Source organism: Lontra canadensis, unplaced genomic scaffold (assembly GCF_010015895.1).
Source record: "Lontra canadensis isolate GAN:19392208 unplaced genomic scaffold, GSC_riverotter_1.0 scaffold2, whole genome shotgun sequence".
Taxonomy (NCBI): Eukaryota; Metazoa; Chordata; class Mammalia; order Carnivora; family Mustelidae; genus Lontra; species Lontra canadensis.
In genome coordinates, this window is record NW_022630996.1 from 55,181,221 (window position 1) to 55,206,863 (window position 25,643).

General features: G+C 32.7%; 1 protein-coding gene across 5 annotated transcripts in view; it reads right to left on the reverse strand.

The window, feature by feature from the left end:
* The window catches only part of PHF14 (PHD finger protein 14), a 188,656-nt gene that overhangs the window by 74,404 nt on the left and 88,609 nt on the right, over positions 1–25,643 (reverse strand). For 3 of the 5 annotated variants that reach the window (XM_032874144.1, XM_032874151.1, XM_032874156.1), the window contains exons 15-16: positions 20,450–20,500; positions 20,207–20,328 (exon numbers count right to left, since the gene is read on the reverse strand). The exons of 1 other annotated variant lie outside the window; for it this stretch is intronic. In XM_032874144.1, the coding sequence (XP_032730035.1) occupies positions 20,207–20,328; positions 20,450–20,500 (173 nt within the window). Of the gene's footprint in view, positions 1–19,448; positions 19,644–20,206; positions 20,329–20,449; positions 20,501–25,643 lie in introns of those variants that run through there. One more of the 5 variants, XM_032874153.1, reaches the window with a different exon arrangement.

Sequence of the window (25,643 nt, forward strand, 5' to 3'; positions counted from 1 at the left end):
ATGCATACAAAAAAAAAAAAAACCTGAAAGAAAGTATTTGCAACTTATACAAAGACATGTGATAAACTCATTTTAAAAAAAGGGAAAACAGCTAATAGATAAACAGGCACAGGAAACGGAGAGACAACACATGGGTGATAAAACTCAGAAGGTTAATGCTAATCAATATTTGATAAATTCTCAGTCTCACAGGTAGTCACAATATGTAATCAAATGCCAATTTCTATCCATTGGATTGATAAAAATCTATGTGATGATATTCTCACACATCCGTGTCTATTGGGTAATGAAATAATTGTATCTATTAAAATGTAAAGTACACACACACACTTTATGTATATATACATTTAATAAACATATTCTTTGGTCAAGCAAACTCACTTTTAATAGAAATCAAAAAGAAAAAAATTCCATAAATAGAGAAATATTACAATAAATCATGGCACATCCACATTACATTTTGTAGCTATTTAAAAACTGGTTTAGTTCTATTTTTATTGAAAAAAGTCCTTTATGTGTTCTCAAGTTAAAAAAAAAAAAAGCAGGTGTTAGAGTAAAGCCTATTACAACTGTAAATGGAAGATAGAGGTTGGAGGGAGGAGGTCAGCCAATGGGCCCTGATATTTTGTTTGTACTTAAAATAAAGAAGTATAGATGATTTTACACGAAATTTAACATGTTCCATCAAAGGAGTGGGGTTTAGAGTAAGTAAGGAGAAAAATAATATTCCTCTATACATTTGTTATCTACATGGTTACAAACAACATATATTGCTTTGGTACTTAAAAAAAATCAATCCGTAAGTTAATAAATGCATTCTAATCCAGTATGCCATTATTTACTCTTAAAATAAAAAGCTATCTATATATGCCAAAGCATTTGTTTTACTTTTGGTTTTATCTTATAAATATATATATCAGGAAAAAAACTATATCTTATATATGTATCTTATTTATATATCTTATATATATATAAATATATATATAAATGTATTTTTTCTTCATGAACATTTTGTAGTTTTATAATTGTTATTTTAACTGAATTTTTAGTAAACAGTAATAGTTTGAAAACAGCATCATATAAAATGTCCTTGTGTATCTTACTTATATAATGTTACAGTCCAAAAGAAAAACTGCACATTGTGCTATTTCAGGTCAAATAATTCACCATGGATCTCTGCTTGAATCTACCTACTGCCATAAAAGAACTTCCCATCTTCTGGCTATGGTCACAGAACCTCTCTTATGGAATGCTTTGCTCCTTTCTTCCCTACTTGCTTAAACTACCCAACCTTTTACAGCCCCATTGCTTTTACTGGATACCACTCATTTTTTATAATCATCATACTGGGTAATTCTATACTAAGAGTTCCCATTATGTAAAATTCTTGGGAAACAGATTCTTCCTCTGTAACAAATTTCTGTGGCTTTCAGATCCCAACGATGTAGGGGGTGAAGTGGAGAGAAGAAGAGACATAGTGGGAGAAGGAGAAGAGGAGGGAAGAAAAGGGCGGGAAAAAAAGAAAGGTACTTGTTCAGTAGGACATACCTGAATTATATCACTAACAAAGGCCTTCAGTCACTTTTAGTTGAAAGCATGGGGATATATATACATACCACATACTGTCCTGACTAGTTCTTTTGAGCTAGGTAACTGCTATTAGCAAAAAATCAAACAAGATAAAGTGAAAATAAAGAATTGTTGAACTCAATGTAAACTCATATTTTGAGAAATTTAGAAGAAAAGCAACAGAGTTAATGTTTGTTAGGAAACTAAATCTAATCTACACTTATAGAGCTCAAAGAGAGCAATATTCAAAGAGTTATTCAGTTGGGTAAAAGGGAACAACAGCATGCTGACTGAGAAATTTCCCATTAAATTTACATTCCTTTAATTGATACTGCACCTTTTATAAATATTCCTATATTCCTGGGGGTAGGGAGAATCAAAGTAATATTTAAACACTACTTAATGCATTTTTTTAAAAACATGAGATATTAAGAAATGTTCATGTACCAAATAAATTCTCAAGTTTTTTGTTTTTTAAATAATTGTGTGATTGGGCCCACACCCAAGCATTCCATATCAACACTAAAACTGAAAGTCCAATACCCCAGAAGTCTTACAAACTGTATTTTGGTAAATTACTTTCTCTTTCTTGGCAATGTTTTCATAGATGCAAATAAGCTTTGTACTTGTTTTATGTGGGACGACTTTATAACTTAAGTCCCACTAGAAATATATCCTCTCAAAGTTAAAAAATGTTGATTTTTCTTCTTCTTATTTAATTTTATAGCAAAGGTGTGAGTGGGGGAGGGGCAGAAGGGAAGGGAGAGAGAAACTCAGCAGACTCCACACTAGTGCAGAGCCGAGGTGGGGCTGTACTAGACTGACCCTGAGATCATGACCCCAGCAGAGACCAAGAGTCAGATGCTTAACCAACTGAACCACCCAGGCTCCTAGGCAGGCACTGATGTTTTAGACTTTTGAATCTATTCATGTTTTGTTTCCTTGTATAAGCAGCTCAAGTAATATACATGCAAAGTGATAATAAAAAGGATACTTTTCTGGGTTACATGTATAAATGAGACATATGCATTTACTAAACAAAGATTTCCTGATTTATTAACAGGTCATTTAAGATCAAGGGTTACTAAGATGAAAAAAGAACAGGAAGTGCATAATGTAGAAAGGGATTAACTTTAAAGAATAAACAAGCTGTCCCTTGCAGATATGACAAACTAAATGATTTGTGTATCACAGTTTATACATAACGTAAAGGGGAAAAGCCAAGCTCCTAAAATATTTTTTTTATTTATTTTGAAAAGAGGCTTCTATAATAGAATTCAGTGCTTGGTCACCCTTCCCCTACATTTCTATCCCAACTGCAGTTTCTTTTTTAATGAAAAAAAGGAGTCAGCAAAACAAAATGCCACCATTAAATCATTTTGCAACATTTTGTGTCAAAAATGTAATGGGAAATGCACACATCAAGGGAAAGGTTACTGTTCTTCCAGAACATCTTTTCACTTGGTTCATGGCTCATCCTTCTACATAACTGTGCAGGCACTACTGATGGTTTTCTTTCTCGGTTTAATGTGGCATTTGAAGGATTATGGCATTTTCAGGAAAGCACACTGCAGTGATTTTAGTGGTTATCTGGCTGAAAGTGATACGGAGATTTAGAATAACTGTGCTGTTTATGTGCAATGGTGAAATTCAGCTACCAAGTCATCTCACAATGTCAACTTAATTCTTGATTGTGTATTTTCTTAATTATACATGAGGCAGTCTAGAAAGAGAGACCAGAATTAGAGGAAACTCCTAGATGGGAGCTTGCTGTATAAATAAAGGTATACTATAAAGGTATACTATATACAGCTTTAAATACTATATACAGCTTTAACTCCTACTAAGTGCACTGTAGTAGGAAGAGCTAATTCAGAAACCGATCATCTTAAATCATTGCAGTTGAGGATAGCGTAATTGCTCCTTGAAACTGTTTCACAAAAAGGATTAAAAAGAATGAAGAATTTTTAAAAATCTTAATTAAAATCAAAAGAAACTATATATCATGCATGTAAAACAATCAGGAGATAATAAAGAGTAAATAAGAAACCTGTTATAAGTACTTACTTAGGTAACACATCATTTTTATGTACAATATACTTCAGCCTACTTAAAAGCTCAACCTATCTTCTGTTTTAGAGAATTAAGGAGAGAACAAAAATGTTTCAGATTTCACATTTCCTACATAAACTATTCCTCACAAACCTACATCTCAATTAGTAAAAAATGTGCAGTGGCTACCTTATAATTAACTCACATTTTGGTAGGCTATGATCTATAAGATGTAATAACCCAATTTAAAATTAGAAAAATATTATGGGCTAATAATACATTAAAAATAATATTGTAGGTGAAAGTTTTATGCTGCAAATTTTTCAGAATTCTATACACCTAAATAATTTCTGAATTTCTTCTTCATTGCTATACTATTATAATATCATAGAATGAAAATTGAAGGGGATTTTCAAATCGATCTAATATGCTGCTCATTTAATGAATGAGATAACTAGTTCCCAAAGAAGTTATCTTCATTCCTCATGGTAACAAAGCCTCTTGCTGGCAAAGTCTTACCTAAAATTTCAACTTCTCAATTTTAGCTCTGTGCCATCCCTACCATTTTTCTTGGCTGGTTATTTAATTAAGTTTTCAAGTAAGATTCACTTTTTGAGTCTATTAAATATTAAATGCACTACCATTGGAAAAAAAAGATTTCTTCCTTTTGTAAACAGAAAAATTATCATCCTCATTTTCCTTATTAACAGTCTTTCCACATATGTCAACAATATTAATTGGAATATTAAAGTTACACTAATGAAGCATATTATATCTAGAGAATGTGTGAATAAGATGAAATGAGGGAAAATGAGGTTTAACAGCTTCTCTTCTCTACCCTTAATCATAAAACAAGCATAAAATCATGTGTGTTCAGATACCAGAGTGTTAACTAAAATACACATGCATGGCATACACACACACACACACACACACACACACACACACACACTTTAATACCTGAGCAAGATTTCCCTAGGGTTATGTAATTCTGAGGTTATGTATTTCTGAGATTTAAATCTGACTTTTATATATGCAGATGTAAGAATTAAATTCTCAATTAATGAACAAATTAATATTTGTTTTGTAAAGATTCTAAAATCACAATGTCTTATTTGCTAAGCTTACCAAATTTCAAAGGACTGCAAACTCTATTATCTGTATTGTTCTGTTCATTTACATGATCCCTCCTCTCCAAACAAACAACCCACCCTCAAATTATAATCAAGAAGCTGACTTATATATATATATATATATATCTGTTCTACAAATATAATTCACAAAATACAAATACACTATGCTTATGATTTTTCTTTTTTCTTTTTTTTCTTTTGCACAACTCGTGATTAATACAGATACACCTCTCTGAAATTTCACATCATTGTGCTGACATATCCAGAAATTGCTTTAATCTACAATTAGTACAATGATGTATGTTGTTCTTATGGCAAGACAGAGGGACTTCAAAAGCATTTAGTAAATAGCATAGTAGAAGAATAAAGATTATAGCACCGAAGTCTCAGACAATATCATGAAAACTATAAAATAAACACATCGGATCATCTTGAAAGGGCTGTTACCATTTAACCTGCAACAAACACATTAATCAAAGGCACATTTTATCCAATCAGGGAGCAGAAATGTAAATTATACTGAGACTATATAAGATTCACAGCACAGACTCTAGAGCCAGACTGCCTGAATCTGAATATCAGCTCTACTACTTCTACAGCTATGCAACTTTTGGGAACTTACTCAGGTTCTCTATGGCTTAGTTTCCTCATCAATTCAATGGAGATAATACTCCTTAGCTCACAGGATAAGGATTAAGTGATTAAAAATATATGGTACACATTATTTGTTTTATTACAGTTGTTGTTTGCATGTATAGAGCATTTACAATTCCCTAACAACTGAGCCAACCCCTATACTTGCATTTTATCTCATTTAATCCTCCAACAACCTAAGGGGTAGATACTAGTGATTACTGCTATTTTACAGATAAGGAAACTAAGCCACAGAAACAATACTGGGCAGAGTTAATAATAAGAGAAACAGGTGTCAAATCCAGCTGAGTGGATACAAATCCTCAAACTAATCATCTGTTACACAATACTGTCCCCCAAAATGTAGAAAAATACTGAAATTTAATAAAATTGAGGCTCTTCACATAAATCTAGCAGGCTGCTTTTTAAAATATCCAATGTTAATAAAATACCAAGGTAAAGAAGGACTAAAATGGAATGATTTTTTTTCATATTTCAAGACTCATTTTAGTATATATTTAATTAGAAGTTCCTTTAAAAAAATATTCAATCACACTTGTTAAAGATGGTAAAGTATACTTCATTTAGGACCATCACAATAGACATTAGGACCATAGCAACTGGTTTTATAGTGGAAGAGAAAGATGCAGCTCAACTCTGAATAAGCATGGGCAAGTGGGAATTTATGGCCAAGGAAAAGGGTGGAAATCAGTGGATGAAAAATTACTAGGAGGAGACATCAAAAATAAGGGGAGATTCTAGCTAAAACCAACCAAACAGGATTGTTGCAGAAGCTCGCCCTGGTGATCAGACATCCCCTTCGGAGAGGTGGAGGATGAAGAACCTGACTAGATATCTAGGATGGTAAGATATCAAGGGTGGGGGGAATTCTGATTGAACTGACTCAGCAGGATAAACAATCTAACCTTACACCTAAAGGAGCTAGCTAAAAAAAAAAAAAAAGCCCAAAACCAGTAGAAGGAAGGGAATTAGAAAGATCAGAGCAGAAGCAAATGAAATAGAGGCCTCCACCCCCCAAAAAAGTATAACAGATCAATGAAACCAGAAGCTGGTTCTTTGAAAAGATATCAAAATTTTAAATCTTTAACCAGATTCATTAAAAAAAAAAAAAAAGGAAAAAAGAGGCAAGAGGGAAGACTCAAATAAATAAAATCAGAAATGAAGAAAAGTAACAACCAATACCACAGAAATACAGGGGGGGTTAAAAGGGAATATTATAAAATATATGCCTACAGATTCAATAACCTAAGAGAAATGGGTAAATTCCAAAACTGAATCAGGAAGTAATAGAAATTTGGACAGACTGATTACTAGCAATGAAACTGAATAGTTAACTTAAAAAAACAAGAACAAAAACAAAAAAACTCCCATCAAGCAAAATTCCAGGACCAGACGGCTTCAAAGGTGAATTCTAGCAAACATCTAAAGAAGAGGTAATACCTATTCTTCTCAAACTATTCCAAAAATATAGAAGAGGAAGGAAAGCTTCCAAATTTATTCTATGAGGTCAGCAATACCCTGATACCAAACCAGAAAAAGACAACAACAAAAAGAAAACCACTGGCCAATATCTCTGATAAACATAGATATAAAAATCCTCAACAAAATATTACCAAACTTTACATTAAAAAAATATTACATTAAAAAAATCAATTACCAGGAAAAAGTGGGATTTATCTCAGGGATAAAAGGGTGGTTCAATATTCACAAATCAATGTGATACACCACATTAACAAGAGAAAGGATAAAAAACATATAATCATCTCAACAGATGAGAAAAGGCATTTCACAAAGTACAACATCCATTCTTGATAAAAGCTCTCAACAAAGTAGGTTTAGAGGGAACACACCTCAGCATAAAGGCCATAATATGAAAAGGCCAAAGCTAACATCATATTCAATGATGAAAAAGTGAGCGCTTTTTCTCTAAGTGCAGGAACAAGAATGTCCACTCTTGCCATTTCTTCAGCTTAGTACTAGAAGTCCTAGCCACAGCCATCAAGTAAGTAAAAGAAATAAAAGGCATCAAACTGGTAAAGAAAAAGTAAAACTGTCACTATTTGCAGATGATCTGATACTATACATAGAAAACCCTAAAGACTCATAAATGATTTCAGGAAAGTCACAGGATACAAAATTAAATATCAGTTGCATTTCTTAACAATAATAATTATCAGTTGCATTTCTTTAGACTAATAATCAAGTAAAAGAGAAATTAAGAAAACAATCGCATTTAAAAATTGACAAAAAATAAAATACGGATGAATAAAGCAAGGAAGTGTATTCTGAAAACTATAAAACACTGATGAAAGAAATTGAAGACAACACAAACAAATGGAAAGATATCCCATGCCCATGGATTAGAAGAACCAATACTGTTTAAAATGTCCATATACACTATGGAGTATTATGCCTCCACCAGAAAGGATGAATACCCGACTTTTGTAGCAACATGGACGGGACTGGAAGAGATTATGCTGAGTGAAATAAGTCAAGCAGAGAGAGTCAATTATCATATGGTTTCACTTATTTGTGGAGCATAATAGCATGGAGGACAAGGGGAGTTAGAGAAGAGAAGGGAGTTGAGGGAAATTGGAAGAGGAGGTGAACCATGAGAGACTATGGACTCTGAAAAACAATCTGAGGGTTTTGAAGGGGCAGGAGGTGGGAGGTTGGGGGAACCTTGTGGTGGGTATTAGAGAGGGCACAGATTGCATGGAGCACTGGGTGTGGTGCAAAAACAATGAATACTGTTACGCTGAAAATAAAAATAAGTAAATAAATAAATAAATAAAATGTCCATGAGCAATCTACAGATTTAATGCAATCACTATCGAAACACCAACATTTTTCACAGAACGAGAACAAACAATCCTAAAATTTGTACGGAACCACAAAAGACCCCAAAGAGCCAAAGCAATCCTGAGAAAGAAAAACAAAGCTTGAGTATCACAATTACAGAGTACAAGTTATATTACAAAGGTACATTAATCAAAACATATGGTACTGGCACAAAAGCAGACATATAGATCAATGGAACAAAACAGAACCTAGAAATAAACCCAAGCAACAAGAGGTAAGAATATACAACGGAGAAAAGATAGCTTTTTCGACAAATGGTGCTGGGAAAATGGGACAACTACATGCAAAAAGAAAACCAAAAACTGAAAAAACAAAAACAATGTACCATTTCCTTACACTATGCACAAAAATAAACTCAAAGTGGATTAAAGACCTAAATATGACACCTGAAACCATAAAACTCCTAAAAGAAAACATAGGCAGTAATTTCTTTTACATCAGCCTTAGCAACATTTTTCTAAATATGTCTCTTCAGGCAAGAGAAACAAAAGCAAAATTAAACCACTGACACTACAACCGAATAAAAAGCTTTTGTATAGAGAGGGAAACCATTAACAAAACCATAAGGCAAACTATGGGATAGGAGAAGATATATGCAACTAATATATCTGAGAAGGGGTCAATATCTAAAATATACAAAGAACTTATACAACTTAACTCCAAAGAACTAAATAATCCCACTAAAAAATGGAAAGAGGACCATTTTTCCAAAGAAGATACTCTAATGGCCAACAGACACATGAAAAGATGCTCAACATCACACATCAAGGAAATATAGATCAAAACAATGAAATATCATCTCACACCAGTCAAAACAGCTAAAATAAAAAGGACAAGAAATAGTAAGTGCTGGCAAGCACTTGTGGAGGAAAAGGAACCCTCATGCACTGTTGGTGGGAAAGCAAATTGGTGCAGATGCTGCTGAAAACAGTATGGAAGTTCCACAAAATGTTAAAAACTGTACGATCCAGTAATTCCACTATTGGGTACTCACCCAAAGAAAACAAAAGCACCAACTTGAAAAGCTATGTACACCCCTATATTTACTGCAGCATTATTAACAATAGGCAAGATATGGAAGCAAGCCAAGTAAATAAATGTCTATCCACAGATGAATGGATAAAGATGTAGTGTGTGTGGGTGTATCTGAGTATGAATGAATGAATATGAATATTACTCAGTCATGAAAAGGAATGAGATCTTGCCATTTTCAACAACATGGATGGAACTACCATGGATATGGTGCTAAGTGAAATAAGTCAGAGAAAGACAAAAACCATATGATTTCACTCAAACTTGGAATTTAAAAGATAAAACAAATGATAAGACAAAAAAAAAAAAGAGAAAACAAAAAAGCACACTCTTAAATACAGAGAACAAAATGGTTGTTGCCAGAGGGGAAGTGGATGGGGAGATAAATGGAATAGATAAAAAGGATTAACAGTACACTTACCATGATGAGCACTGAGTAATTTATAGAATTGTTAAATCATTAGAGTGCACACCTGAAGCTAATATAATAACACTATATCTTAATTGTACTTCAGAAAAAACAATAAATAAAAAGTGGGGCGTGTAGGTGGCTCTCAGTCACTTGGGTGTCTGACTCTTGGTTTTGGCTCAGGTCATGATTTAGGAATCATGAGACTGACCCCCACCTCAGTCTCCATGCTCAGTGGGGAGTCTACCTGGGGTTCTCTCCCTCTCCTATGTGCTTCCCCTCGCTCACACTCTCCCTCTCAAATAAATAAGTCTTAAAAAAAAAAAAAGAAGAAGTATTTGCTATTTAACAATGGAAGTAGGTATTATGAATAAACTTATTTTCCTCTCCTCTTTAGCTAAAAGAGAGAGACACAGCAACACAACAGCTTCCACTCTAAGAGATTTTTTTTTTTCCTGAGACTTAATCAAGAGATATAATCACATTGTACATAGTTACAGAGTAGCCTCGAAAGAGACCCTACTGACAATATGTGTTTCTAGGAGAGCTTGTGAGGGAACGTAAACAAATAGCATGGGCTTGGGAATTTGGGATTATCGCATAATCTGTGAATATCAGAGCTACTATGTTAGACTTCAGAGATGATACAGCCTAAGTTCTTCTAAAATAAGAAAATAGAGATCCAGAGAGATGAACTAACTTGCCTAAAATGACAGAATTGGCAAGTGACAAGTATGAAGTAGCTGAGATCTCTTAGTGAAGTATCTCAATCAAAAAACTATTATATAACTACTTTTTCCTTACAACATGTATATACTATTTTTAAGTTTGTTTTTAATAACTAAAAATGCTTATAAATTTTAAAAATAAAACAAAAACTATTTAAAGAACTGTCTCTTCCCTCAAAGAAATTACAAAATATTTCAATTGTATAAAGCTACAAAGGTGTACAGACCTAGCAATGTATCAGCAAATAATTTATTAAGTATTTATTTGGAATTAATTGCCTGTGGCATACTGTATTAGATTATAAAAACCATCACAAAACAATGGAAGGCCAAGACCCTACCCTTATCTAATAGAAAAAGTAAAAACAATTCATAGACAATTTTTAAACAAGAAGATGACAGCATGATGTAGGACTGTATATGAGTCCCAAGGGCAACTGAAGCAAGAAAAAGATCACTGTGGAATCATCTAAGTCAGGAAAGGTACATGGAAGAAGTAAACACTGACCTTGTCTTAAAAAGAAGAGAATGTGATCCAAAATATTACAAGTAGTAAAGTAAGCAAATAGTTGCAGTGCATATTCAAAAAAGAAAGTAAAACTAAACCAAAAAAGCAACTGACAACTGAGATGAAATTTTAAAAATTCCCTGGAAAACCCATCTTATCAAAACAGACACAAAACAAAATTTAAAAGAATCTCAATAGCACGATATTTATTTTTAAAAATGAATTATCAAAAACTACCCAAGAACTAAAACTGTGATCCAAATGGTTTCACATAGAAATTTAGTGAAAAAGTATCAATTATAAAGATAAATGAGAGAGGAACACTTTCAAGTGCCTTGTAGAGGGTCAGTATACTCTAAAAACAAAACCTGATAAAGACTTTACAAGAAATTAACAAAAACAATACTTTCATGAATAGAGACACAAAGTCTTTATCAAAATATTAACAAATGAAATCCAAAAACATATATATAAAAGGCAATACCTCATGACCTAGAGGGGCTTATCACAGGATTGCAAGGTTGGTATAATTTTTTAAGCCTCCTTATGTGGAAGAAGGAGCTAGACTGAAACCCTGAAGAAGGAGCTCATGCACCTCTGCCAAAATCTCCTTATTGAGGGGTCTTACAGACATTCTACTGACTCAGTCCTTTCTACTTCTAGCCCTTGCACCCATCCTCTCCCCTAGTGCTCAGAAACCAGCAAAACCTTTTGTTCAGGACTTCCTTAGCAGTGACATAATGCCCCACTCCCCTCCACGTCTGCATTGATTGATTTGAACTTCACCCAATGCTATTCAGCAGAGAAAAGATGGAATATCTGGGGAGCCAGCAACCTTTCCCGTTTGGCCTCTTGTTTATGCACTACAATAAATAAAGAAATTTACCTATCCTAATTAACCACCTCAACACCTGGCAGCTCTCCATTTTTGCATTAACAGCTTCAAAAAATTGAATTTAAAAATTATACAATAACATCAAAAAACACTAAATACATGGAAATACATTTAATAAAAGATATACAAGACTTTTATACTGAAAACTACAAAAACACAGATGAGAAAAAATAAAAGATATCTGAAAATCTGAATAATGTAGAGCTATGTCAAGTTCAAGGATCAGAGCACAATCCTGTTGAACACCCAAAACACAAATAATCCAATTAAAAATGAGCAGAAGACATGAATAGACATTTCTTTAAAGAAGACATACAGATGGCCAAGACCCACAAAGATGCTCAACATCACTTATAACAGAAATGCAAATCAAAATTATATCACCTCACATATGTCAGAAGGGTTAAAATAAAAAACACAAGGAACAAGCATTGGCAAGAGTGTAGAGAGAAAAGAACCCTCATGAACTGCTGGTGGGAATGTAAGCTATTGCAGCCACTGTGGAACAGTATGGAGGGTCCTCAAAAATTTAAAAATAGAACTACCCTATGACCCAGTAATTGTACTAGAGCATTTATCCAAAAAATACAAAACCACTACTTCAAAGTGATACATGCATCTTGATGTTTATTGCAGTATTATTTATAATAGCCAAATTATGGAAGCAATAATTTACATTACATATATATAGCTCATATATATGAGATACATAGGGATCCAATTTCACAACATTGTCACCAACACTTGCTATTTTGTTTTTAAATAGCCATTCTAATGGTTTGAAGTGGTATCTTGTGGTTTTCATTCTAATTTCTCTATTGAGTGACCTTAGGATCTTTTCATGTCTTTGTTGGCTGATGTGTATCTTTGTTGGAGAAATGTCTATTCCAGTCTTTTGCTAGTTTTAATCATGTTTTTTGTTTTGTTTTGTCTTAATGAGTTGCAGTTCTTGATGTATTCTTGATTATCAATCCCTTATCAGATATTTGATTTATAAATATTTTCTCCCATTTTGGGGAGCTGCTTTTTCACTCTGTTGATATTGTCCTTTTGATACACAAAAGTTTAATTTTGAATGAAATCCAACTTATCTATTTTTGTGGTTGTTGTTGCTGCCTGTGCCTTTTATGGTATTATATCCAGGTTTCTTTTTTTGTTTTTTCAATGAAAATGGGCAAGCATTTCTGACACATATATGAAAATGCAAAGGAACTAGAAGCACAAAATAACTTACTATATAGTAACTTGATTACTATAGTAATCAAGACAATTGGTACTGGCTAGGAATAAATACTTAGCTTAATGAAAGAATACAGTTTCAAAAAAACCCCACTTTTTTTTTAAAGATTTTATTTATTTGAGAGAGAAAGAGAATGAGCAATGGGGAGGGGCAGAGGGAGAAAGAGAAAAAGAGAAGCAAAACCCCTGCTGAGCAGGAAGTCTGATGTGGGGTTGATCCCAGGACCCAGGGATCATGACCTGAGCTGAAGGCAGACGCTTAAGGACTGAGCCACCCACGTGCTCCAAAAGGACCCACATTTAAAAAGCCAACTGATTTTTTAACAGTGACACCAAAGCAACTTCATGTAGAAAGGCAAGCATTCTCAACAGATGGTGCTGGAAAACTGGAAACCCACATGAAACAATAAACCTTCCTTAACTCTGCCTGATATCATAAAAAGTAATTTCAAATGGATCACATATCTCAAAATTGAAGTTAAAGTTACAAAGCTTCTAGAAGAAAATTTATGTGATAATCTTTGTAACCTGGACATAGGCAAAGGATTCTTAGATAGGAAACAAAAGCAATACTCATAAAAGAAAAAGGTACTTAACTGGACTTCAACAAAATTAGTAACTTCTGCTCTTTAAATGATACCATTAAGGAAATGAATAGGCAAGCCATGAATAAGGAGAACATGTTTGAAAAACATTTATTTATAAAAGGACTTACATCCAAAATATATTTAAAAACTTCTACAACTCAATACTAAACATGTAACCCAATCTTAAAAAAAAATGGGCAAAAGAATTAGTTCTCAAAGAAAGACACACAAATAGCCAGAGAGTACATGAAAATGTGCTCAACATCCCTATATCTACATATGTATCTTTATCTATATATCTATAACTATATCTAATTTACATTACTCTGATCAGAGTAAATTAAAACTACAGTGGGATTCCCTCACATACCTATTAAAAGAGCAGACATCAAATAAAAACTAAACATATTATTTATATGAAATTCTATAAGAGGGAAAACTAACGCAAGGTCGAAAAGAATAGCAAAACGGGTGCCTTTGAAAAGAATGACTGATTGAGAAAGGGCACAGCTTCTTGGAATTAATGAAAATGTTCCAGATCTTATTAGAAATGGGGGTTATATGAGTGCATACTTTTCAGGAAAGTCATCAATTTATTCACTTAATACTTTTGCATTTCACTGTATATAACTTACTACCACCCTCCCAACACATACTAGTGAACAGAGCAGATTTACTTTTTGTAGTTGTTTGGGTTGGCAATTCTGAAACTACTTCCTGTATATTCTAAACTCAAGCAGGGAACTATTGAACATGATACTTTTAAATAAAGTTTAATAAATGGAAACAATATGAAACTTTGTTTCATTATTTCATTACTACTTTAGGATTTACAATTTAGGGACACTGAATTTTTGTTTGGCTATGTAGTTGACACAGTGTAGATTTTAAAACACTGAAACAAAACATGTATGATTTAGTTTCTATTTAGGGATAGCCATTTTTTTACTTTTAATTTTCTGTTATCTACATCCAAATAACTAAGATTGAAATACAGTGGTATTTCATCAAAACATTTACTTTTAAAAATATATCAGCAAGGATAATATCTTTTAAAGCTTTTTTTCCTACTTATCTTTAGAAATAAGGGAAATAAAAATATCTTTGTAAACCAATAATCAGACTGCTTTCTTAACACAGCTTCCTATAAAGTGTGTAAGCCACTAACCACTATGATTGATGGGGGTTGGAGGGAGTAGTTCTAGTAACTTGGAGGGAGAACATAAAGCTTTACAAGGTTAAGCTTAACATAGACTATGGCCTTCAAGATGGTTATACTTTCAAGAGAGAAAAGCCAAGTTAAACATATACCAAAAAGAACAGCAGCCAAACCTGAAGAAAGAGGTACATCACAAAGCGTCAGGGTGACATGAGAGGATACATTTTTGCCACACGTATCTGAAGGAAATAATTAAAATTCAAGCTTTGGAAGTAGTCCTTCAGAATAAAGTAATTTTATGGTACTAACTAACCACTGACTCAGGAATACAAGACAAAACAAAGTAAAACAAAAGTGTAAAACCTATCCTTGAAACTGCTGGTAGACGCAAGGAATAAAAACAAGTTGTCCAGAAATGTCTTTGTACAGAGAAATGTCTGTTTTTCATACATTTGAAAGTTATTAGAAGACATAAATCATTTTAAAACTTGTAGTTATTTCTAGGTTTTAATTTATAATTATCCAAATAATCCAAACACCACCACTTACAATCATGATATTCCTACATAAGTATGCAAATTTTATCATTAAGAATGATTATTATGTGATAAACTGCACAAGAAACAGTAAACTAACAAGTGCGTAATCAAAACAAAAAACTCATTCTATTTGTTTTAAGAAATCTACCAACTGCAATTTTGACTGTTTTTAAAAAATAATATTAGGTTTCATTTTTTAAGTATTTTTTTAAAGATTTATTTATTTATTTTAGAGAGAGTGCACTGCGGGGGCTGGGGGGCAAGGAGCAGGGGGAGAGGGAGAGAGAAACTCAACTGGCATGACACAGGGCTCAATCTCATGAACCGTGAGATCAGGACCTAAGCCGAAACCAAAAGTCAGATGATCAACCATCGGGGCACCCCTCATTTTTAAATGTAATTTAAAACAATCCATTTTTAGTGATCTGATGTTCTATGAGCATAGTTAACAAGTTATAACTAATCTTAGCTTCACTCTCTAGTCTAATAAAACCTTTGCAAGAAAACAACCGTTCAACTATGACACAGGTAATGTAGTAAGACTCCAATACATGTTAGAACAAAATGGGTAATTTAAGGGAAAAAAAAAAAAAACCTGAGTAATCAGAGACTAATATTTGAAATAAAATTCTGATAAATATGAATTTTTGCAGGTGCTCCTAACAGGTTATAATACAATCAAATCTAGTTAGGAGGGAAGCACTCAGACGCCAGATATTGAAAATGTGAAATAAGTAAAAGTAATAATGATATTGTTGAGACCAAACATTCTAATCTTATGGTTCAATATCTATATAATTTGCTATATGCTCAAATAAGGAGGAGAATATAGTAAGCATTTAATAGTGTGGACTCAGCTATAAAAGTAAAACAGCTTCATAGATCATTTCCTATACTCAAAGCTTTTGAGTAATGGCCACAATACTAAATAAAATTAAAGATACTATTCATGGAAACAAATAGATTCCAGGGTTTTTAGTTTTAGGAAACCTTTTTTCTCTCTCCTATCTCCCATTAAATATTAAGATGTACACAGTTAAGCTAAAATTTAAGGTCTAAAAGTTGGTCTTATTCTAAATCTGATAGCTTGATAAAGACTTAGAAGAAAGGCGTACCGACATCTAAAAATCTATCTTTTGCAAATCAAATATGATTTCCTAAGGAGAGGGATCACTTCAGTTCTGTTTGTTACACTGATGTATCAACTTACTAATCTCAGATCTGTAGTGCCTATTTCCTTACCTAATACACAGAAAAAATTCATCCCCCTTTTTTTAGTGACACAAAAGCAATTTTCCTTTATTAAGCCTTCTAAACATCTTCATCAAATACTTGTATTTAATGACCAATTTGTTCTAGGAATAAATTATAACAGTAAAAGTTTTCTTTATTAATTCAGCAAAGAATGATCAGTTATTATTTATATGAAGTAGTCATTCATTTACCAAGCACTTACTGAGTATTAATTATTCCAGGAACTGTGGAAACAAAAACCAATAAATAATGTATCACTACATGGCCATAACTATCTCAAAAAAAGAACATCCATCACAGAGAGATAAATACTTAAAAAGATGTCACAATTCCAAAACAGAGTTTCAATCTGGCCTTTAGCATTAAGAAATACACATTTTTAATTGGAAATTTCCCACACAATTTTGATTTAAATTTTAAAAGCAGATGGCAAAATGGAAGCACTGTTTTTAAAAAATGTGTAAGATACTGTAAACCATCTTCCTCTTTAGGACCTGATCATTGTCAGATTTCCCATGTCTAGTGAAAATAGTGGAGTCTAATCATTTTAAGGAACATGTCTCAACAAACTCAACAAAAACAAGGCATGCACATTCTCTGAAAGGCAAAAATAAGCATGTATTATTACTAAAACATATTTACCAATTGGAATCCTTATTTCAGAACCCTCATATATGTGTCTTTTGTATTACTAAACAATACTATTACCACTACCCTACTATTTTATATGGAAAAATACTTATTGCTCATTTAAGTCCCTAATGGAACAGAGTATAATTTTGATCATGTACAATAAAGGGAAAAACTGAGACACAGAAATGCTAAATTACTTGCAAAAGACCTGAGAAAAACTTAGAGGCAAACCAAAAATAATAGTTGGAACCTAGTATCACAGTTAACGGATTAAGTGAACTCAATTTCCCAATGATATTAAAAAATTACACATGTAAATTCACATATACACATATACAAATAAAGGAAGAAGCCAGGAAAATAATTAAGAAGGAATTTTGTATATAGCCTGAATTACATAGAGAAGTGTGGTTTCAAAATCAAAGCTGCTAAACCTGAGTCACATATATCAGTTCAAAGGAACTTAAGAAAATAAATACAGTATATTCAGTAAAATAGTAATTAAATTACCACCCAAGAAGTTTAATTTTATAATAAAACCTAACAGACATACATAATAAGTATAAATGTGTCTCTGACTAAGCACTGAAATATATCTTTAGGAAAAATAAAGTCTAATTTAAAATGTCTTAAAATGAAAAGTTAAAAAATAGCATGTGTACGTAATACTTAAGATGCAATCATAAAAGTGCAGAATTTTGTGGGGTGGGGTGATTTGGAAACAATAATGGTGCCAATTACAAAATAAAAGAGATGTTAGGGGAAATGGCCGATATTAACTTATAAGATTACCTTTTAAACACATGAAATTCTACATTAAAAAAAATTCTTCTTTAACCCACAAGCAATCGTGCTTATATTGAATATGTACTTTGTTTTTAACAGAAGAGTCACATTATAACCATAAAACATTTTATGGCACTGCTTTATATCCAGCTTATTTTATCCTCAAAAACATTAACATATAATATTTATAAAAACATTTAATTCCCTCTTCATTACCTCTTTAAAACCTTTGCAGAAAATCTGTGATGTTATCTTCTTAACAAGGCAAAACCAAGGAAAACTTTGTATATTCATCATTTCTAGAGTAACAAAAATATCTTTACCTTCCAGAAGACTATCCACAAAATCCCAGACACTGGCATGTTATAATAATGCAATTAAAAATGGAAATTTTATGACAGAAATTAATTAAATGATAGGAATGTACGTTCTCACCAAGAATCGAAGAAAGATTGTATCTACTTTTTTAAATGACAACTAAAATATGATGTGTTGGAGATGCTCTTGTTATAAAGTGGTTTTTAAAATTAAAATTGAACTTATGTCTGAGGTTCTTTCAAATATATGACCAAGCAAATAAAATAAATAGAAACCTGGTAAAAATGTATAGGTCCTATAGCAAAAATGTCATGAATCAGCTTCCTATCTTGAAAAAATAAATAAAAGGATTGATATTTACAGTTTCAAATAACTAAAGAGAAAATAACCAGTTCTCTAAGTTTTTAACTAGTTTCAAATTGATCATGTCCCACGATGCAACCCTCAACCCCAAGGGGATTTCCTTTAGATTGAATTTTTTTCATTATATAAGACTGTTTTAATGTTTTTTTTCTTTTATTTAGTTTTATTGTTTTATGCATTCTATCATGTTATGCTTATGGTTGGGATTTCTTTTTTTTTTACATAAAGAAAATTATAGTATGGTCAGAATTATTCATGTGTATCTTCGGATACAGGAACTACTCTAACCTAAATTTAAGTGAGTTTCATTTCCAGGAGAGCCCTCATGACATTCTATATATATGTACTACTTCAGAGAACACTGACCAAACATGATAGACCTTCTTAACTTTAAGGAAGCACTTTTAATTTTTTCACTGGAATATTTATTTTCTCCTCATTTTAATGATAATATTAAAAAAACTCTAAAATTTAAATTTAAAACTGCATGCTTTTACTTAAGGAATTAAAACAAATAGAAATTAGATTTTTAATGACAAATGACATCATTTTGGAAGCAAATATTTAACATCATTTAACAGTACTAATATATGTTTTAAAAACTCACTTTTGAAACATTTAATTTCTGTGCCCTCAGTTAATTTCACAGGGCTTCATCAAAAGACAATTTTTTAAAGAAATCAGAAATTGTTTCCTTAAGACACAAAAAGACTCTTTGTGTCACTGTCCTTTGAAAGAATGATACTACTTTTAAATTCGATCTCCTTTTGCTCACCCCACTTTACCCACTCCTTCATCTCACCCAAGGCTTTGAGTAATTTCTTCATCTCAGCAAAAGAGGCAAAGGCTAAAATTAGCAGTCTCTGGACCCTCAGGAATAGCCACTGTGCAACATCAGCTGAGATTCCTGATTAGCATTATGTCTGATAAAAAAAAAAAAAAAAAAAAGGTACCAAAGCAAAACAAAGAAACAAAGAAGAAAACAAAACAAAAAAGCAAAATCTATCTAGGCCATCTTTTCACCTTTCTTTATTTCATGAGAGAAGCATTTAACACATTCGTTTTGATAAGTGGTAAGGAAGTGCTAATGAAGCTTTTGTCATTGAAAAAGAATCTGTCTTATCATTATCACTAATAAACTTCAACTTTTATAATATGTAACAACTTAGTAATTTTGTTTTATGAAATAATCTTCATACAAGGTGTTTAGATCAAATTATTTGTTTGCCCTCTATACAGAGCATTACCAACTGCTCTTATCAAGAGAAAATTGTTTGTGTTCAAAATCCAGATTATCACTCTTAATTACACCTAAAGCCAGAAAATAGCCATGCACATGAAATCTGTTTCTGAACTACTATTTCCACTAAATAAGATTTTAAGAAAGGTCCTATATTGTGATTTTTTCCCCCATTATATCTGTGATGAGAAAATATGAAGATGGAACTTTAATCCCCTAAAGACAAAGTCTCAGCATCCAATTTACCTGACAAGATTTTCATTGTCTCCAGTTCCCTTGCAAGTTGCACATTCAGTTCGTAAATCTTCAGCCTTAGGCTTCTTTTGTAACACAGACTGCCTCTGCCTTCTTTCTCTAGGAATTCTTTCCTGCCATACAAGGGAAAACAAAACAAAACATAAAAATCAGGATATGGGGGAAAAAGAAATAATTTAAGAAGAAAGTTTCTCAAAGTTTAGATTGTGTAAAAAATGCTTAACTTATTCCAACCTCATGTTTTTCTTCCTCAGGAATGAAGCTTCGCTTTCGTCCTCTGGTTCTCTAAGGGAAAAAAAAAAAAAATCCACAAAAATTTCTAATGTTTAATTTAATAATAAAAATAAATATTCTCTGTTAAATGTTACTGCTTAAGTTAAGCACTTGGAAAATTAGTATTTCTAATTAATACTGTATTGCTCTAGTGCACTGTTACAATTTATGTCACAAGAGATAAAAACATGACAAATTAAATGCACTTTATAAGCACTTTACTTTTAAATTACACAACTATCTGAGAAGAAAAATAAATTCTTCAAAATCAACTGGAATGACTTCTCAATACTTCACACACGTCACACAACTATGATTCATCCAGAGCATTTAAACCTTCAGAACGTACATGACTTTTATAGCCGAAATGCTAAACCTGGGCTCACACTACTTCTAATACTCCGGTGTGTACAGAGTACATACATGTTTGTATAACATAACCAATCAATTTTTAACTGCCATCAAAAAGTGGGAGTAAAAGATCTCAGATGTCCCCAAATCCTAGATGAAATAAAACTAACTAAAACTCGGGTTCCATGCCAAGAATGGAGCTTACTGAAAAAAATTTAAAAAATTTAAAAAAAGAAAAAGAAAAAAACTAACTAAAACATGGTATAAATGACTTATTTTAAACTTAATTAGTTGAAATTTTATATCCTATATTTCAGAACACATTTACCATTAGAATGATGACATCTAAATGTTAAAAGTAATTACAATAATGATATTGCATCCAATATGTTCAAAATCTCTACCCACATTGCACAGCCTCTTGTAGATTTATAAGCCCCATGTGCAGACCATAGTTCTTTAGAGACTGAAAGAGAAAGAAGGCACCATTCCCACAAATTCTTTTGTCTGCTAATATCAAGGAACATTCCCAAATTAGAAGAGGTACCAAATAATCCTAAACAGAACTGATATCCAGTATAAGAAACCCTGATGTTTTCTTAAATTACTGTCATCTCAATTCTTCAAAATACTGACTCCTTTGTTATTTAATATCATGGCTAATTGCATACTGTTTAGCCTGGCCAAAGATAACCAACAGTTGACTAAATTAGTCATTCAAAAGAAGTAATTTTATAAACAACATATTCATTTACATTTCTATTGCTAGTCAGAATGTTCTAATTACATTATGGAAAAGTTAGAACAAGTAAGGCTATACCAGGAAAAGGCTTTAAATGCAGGCCCTATATATGTCTATTCTTACTTCTAAAAAATAGCACTGAGCCTTGCTCCTCAAAATACCAACATAGCTCCTAAGCACTGGCATGCCCTGGGAGCTTGTCAGAAATGTCGACGCTCATGCTCACTTCACCATACTGAATCAGAATCTGCCTTTTAACAAGATCTGCAAGTAAATTATACATATATTAAAGTCTGAGAACATCAGTGTAGAACAGCCCTTAATATTGACAACACTTATCCAAGTTCTACCTAAAACCTTGAAGCTAGCTCTTTACATATTCATCCTCCCCTTCCGTGACATTCCTGTCCTTTATACTTCAACTTCTGTCCTCCAAAACAATTCACTGTAAAACTGGTAAGAACCATGTCATACTCATCTTTCTAGACCCAATTAATCTTAAAACAATATGTTTTAGATAAAAGCTCAATAAATTTGTTTTAATAAAATAAGTGATTAGATCAAAACTCATAATTATACTAGATAATGCAAATGATAAAACAGCTGACAAAATGGATAAATTATTATTCCCTTCTCCAGTAATCTATTTTTAAATTTGCATAATTTATGCACACGGGCATTTCAATGAGCTGATCCAAATAACCACTACCAAAGGGAAAATATTGGGGGTACCCAGCTGGCTCAGTTGGAAGAGGCTGTGACTCTTGATCTCACAGTCATTAGATCAAGCCCCACGCTGGATGCAGAGGTTACTTAAATAAATAAAACTTTATGAAAAAAAAAAAAAGGAATATTGAAATGACTCCTTTCAGTTCTACAAACATCTAAGAATGCTCATGAAGCCTCACACATTTCCATATTTCTCTTCATTCAACCCATCTTTAGGTAATGAAGTAGCAATTCAGTTTACTACTTTAGTAATAAACTACTACTTGTAGTTGGGTTGGTTTTTTTTTTTTTTCATAGAAGTCAACTATTGCTAGTTTTTTAAAATTATAGAACCATTGAATTAATTTTTAAAGTACATATATATTTATTTTTGAACTACTTTATCTAGCAGCAAACTATTACTAACTTTTGAATCATCTAATCATTGAATTAATTTTTGAAATACATGTGAATCCTCTAAGTTCATGTTTTCAATTCTTTTGAAGATATGAAATAATTGGGGGAGGGAAGGGAGAGAGATAAAGACAGGAGAAAGGAGGGGCAGAGGGAGAGAGAAAATCTTTTTTTTTTTTTTTTAATATTTTATTAATTTATTTGACAGAGAGAGAAAGATCACAAGTAGGCAGAAAGACAGGGAGAGAGAAAGGGGGAAGCAGGCTCCCTGCCCAGGAGAGAGCCTGATGCGGGGCTTGAAACCCAGGACCCTGAGATCATGACCTGAGCCCAAGGCAGAGGCTAACCCACTGAGCAACCCAGGTGCCCAGAGAGAAAATCTTAATCTTAAGAAAGCTCTATGCCCAGCAAGTAGCTTGACATGGGGCTCAATCTCACAACCCTGAGATCATGACCTAAGCTGAAATCACAACCCTGAGCTTGCTTAACTGACTGAGCCACTCAGGTGCCCCCAATAATTTACAATTTCTTTAAATTTTTTAAAAAGATTTTATTTATTTACTTAACAGAGAGAGAGATCACAAGTAGGAAGAGAGAGGGAGGGGAAGCAGGCTCCCCACTGAGCATTTCTTATTAATACTTTAAACCTCTGGTATGATTCCATTATTGGAAGTTTTTAGTATCCATACTGTTATTAGTATCACAGAGCATAATGCCAATAAGTGATACTATCACACAATGATGTAGTCACATTTCTCTATAAATTTCTTCTATCTATATGTCTTATTAAAGTGCTATTTTTTTTAAGATTTTATTTATTTATTTGTCAAAGAGAGAGAGAGAGAGAGAGAGCACAGGCAGACAGAGCAGCAGGCAGAGGCAGAGGGAGAAGCAGGCTCCCTGCCGAGTAAGGATCCCGACGTGGGACTCAATCCCAGGACGCTGCGATCATACCTGAGCCGAAGGCAGCCGCTTAACCAACTGAGCCACTCAGGTGTCCCTAAAGTGCTATTTTTAAAGTGAATATATTTATAATATATAAAATAGTAACTTTAAATTAAGTACACTTATTATCAAATGTAATCACTGATGTATTCCTGTGGTAATTTTAAAGAACTAAACAACTTCCAGCCAGAAAAACAGAGGTGTTACAAGCAATATGAAATTATAGCACCTCAGAGCCCTGAAAAAACAGCCCAAGGAAGTGACCTGATTATCACACAGCTGGTAACTGATAGAAGTAAACTGCAAACCCAGGTATCTCGACTCTGATTTCAGTGACTTATCTTGCCTGCCAAATCCAAGGTTAATAGTATAATCCAAGCAGAAATGAGTAAAATTATTATGAGAAGGCAAATCTCTTATTCTGATTTGAATACGTAAATGAACTATAACACTGTGATGTCTAAAGGAAGAATTCATCTATTTTGAAACAAGTAGAGACTTTTACCCATAAAGAGGAGTCCTCAATACCTTAAACTGACACTATATTCCACTCAATTTGGTACTCTATATAGTACAATGACTAACATGATCCATTACCAAAGTAAATTACAGCAAGCTTCTTCTTTGGCACTTATCACACCAGTAATATTAAAGGAAAGGAAAGGAAAGGAAGAAAGAGAAAGAAGGGAGGGAGGGAGCGAAGGAGGAAGGGAGGGAGAAGGAGCGAAGGAAGAAAAGAAGAGAAGAGAAAAGAAAAAAAGAAAAGAGAAAACAGGCTTTAATCCAAACACAACTTTTCATAAATACCAAGTCCTCCAACCAGGAAAATACTGACAGTTCTGGGTTTTCCCTCCCTCCCTCCCTCCCTCCCTTTCTTTCTTTCTTTCTTTCTTTCTTTCTTTCTTTCTTTCTTTCTTTCCTTTTCCCTACCTTTAATAAAGCGGCAGCAGCTTTAAGTGTAAGATTCATGACTGCCTACAATCACAAGAGACAAGATATCTTAAACATGGTGTCCCTGAAAGAATCAGAAAATGTTAAGAGGAATTAAAGGATGGAGAAATGACGCAAAAAGGAATAACAAAAACATGTTTGGCTAATCCAACAAATTTCAATTATCCAATAGCCTGCCCCATCTTAGATATATAGAAGTATTCATAAGTGGGTGGTCATTTCATGATATACATGAGGCTGACATTATTTTAGGAGCAAAAAATAAAGAAAGAAAAAGCAAGCAAGCAAGCAAGTAGCCGGGTAAAAATAGCATGTGGAAAAAGGAAGAATTCTATTTATCAAGAATTCTATTTATCAAGAATTCTATTTATCAATATGCTTTAGAACTTAACACAGATGTATTACCTCAAAGTTCCAAATGACTGAGGGTTCAATTGCACGTTGTGCTTTATTTTGTAATTATCAAGGTATTAAGAGTAAATGAAAGTTTGAAACTCACTCTAAAACTTGATGTATTTCTATTGTTTTTCTGTGTTGTTATTTTGTAAGAATTTTATTTGCCTAAGGAATAAGGACATCCTGAGTTGCATAGATCACCTGGCTCTTTATCTGCCTATGGTAGATTTTCTTGAAAACAGAAGGTCATAAAATAACCACAAAGAGAGTAGCATGGTATTACAGACAATATATATATAACTTAAAAAGGAATAAGTATTTTTAGCTACTAAGCATCATTTCAATAGTTTATTCATCTGAAACAAATAATTAAATGTTTCAATAACTTCATTCATTTGGACTAGAAAACCTGTAACAAATTTTAATTAATTCTTTAGTGCTGGGGTTATTTTAATGTTAGATGCATGATGATTTTCCCAAGGTTAGAATGACTCATTTGACAAATGAACTAAATTTAAAACTAAAAAACAGTGCCTCAACATCTTTGATATCACTAAGATGGGTTTCACATATTCACTGTGTATTGTTTTCTCTAAATTTAAAATGAATCTTTTTTATGACAGTTAATAAATAAACTATATGTGGTTA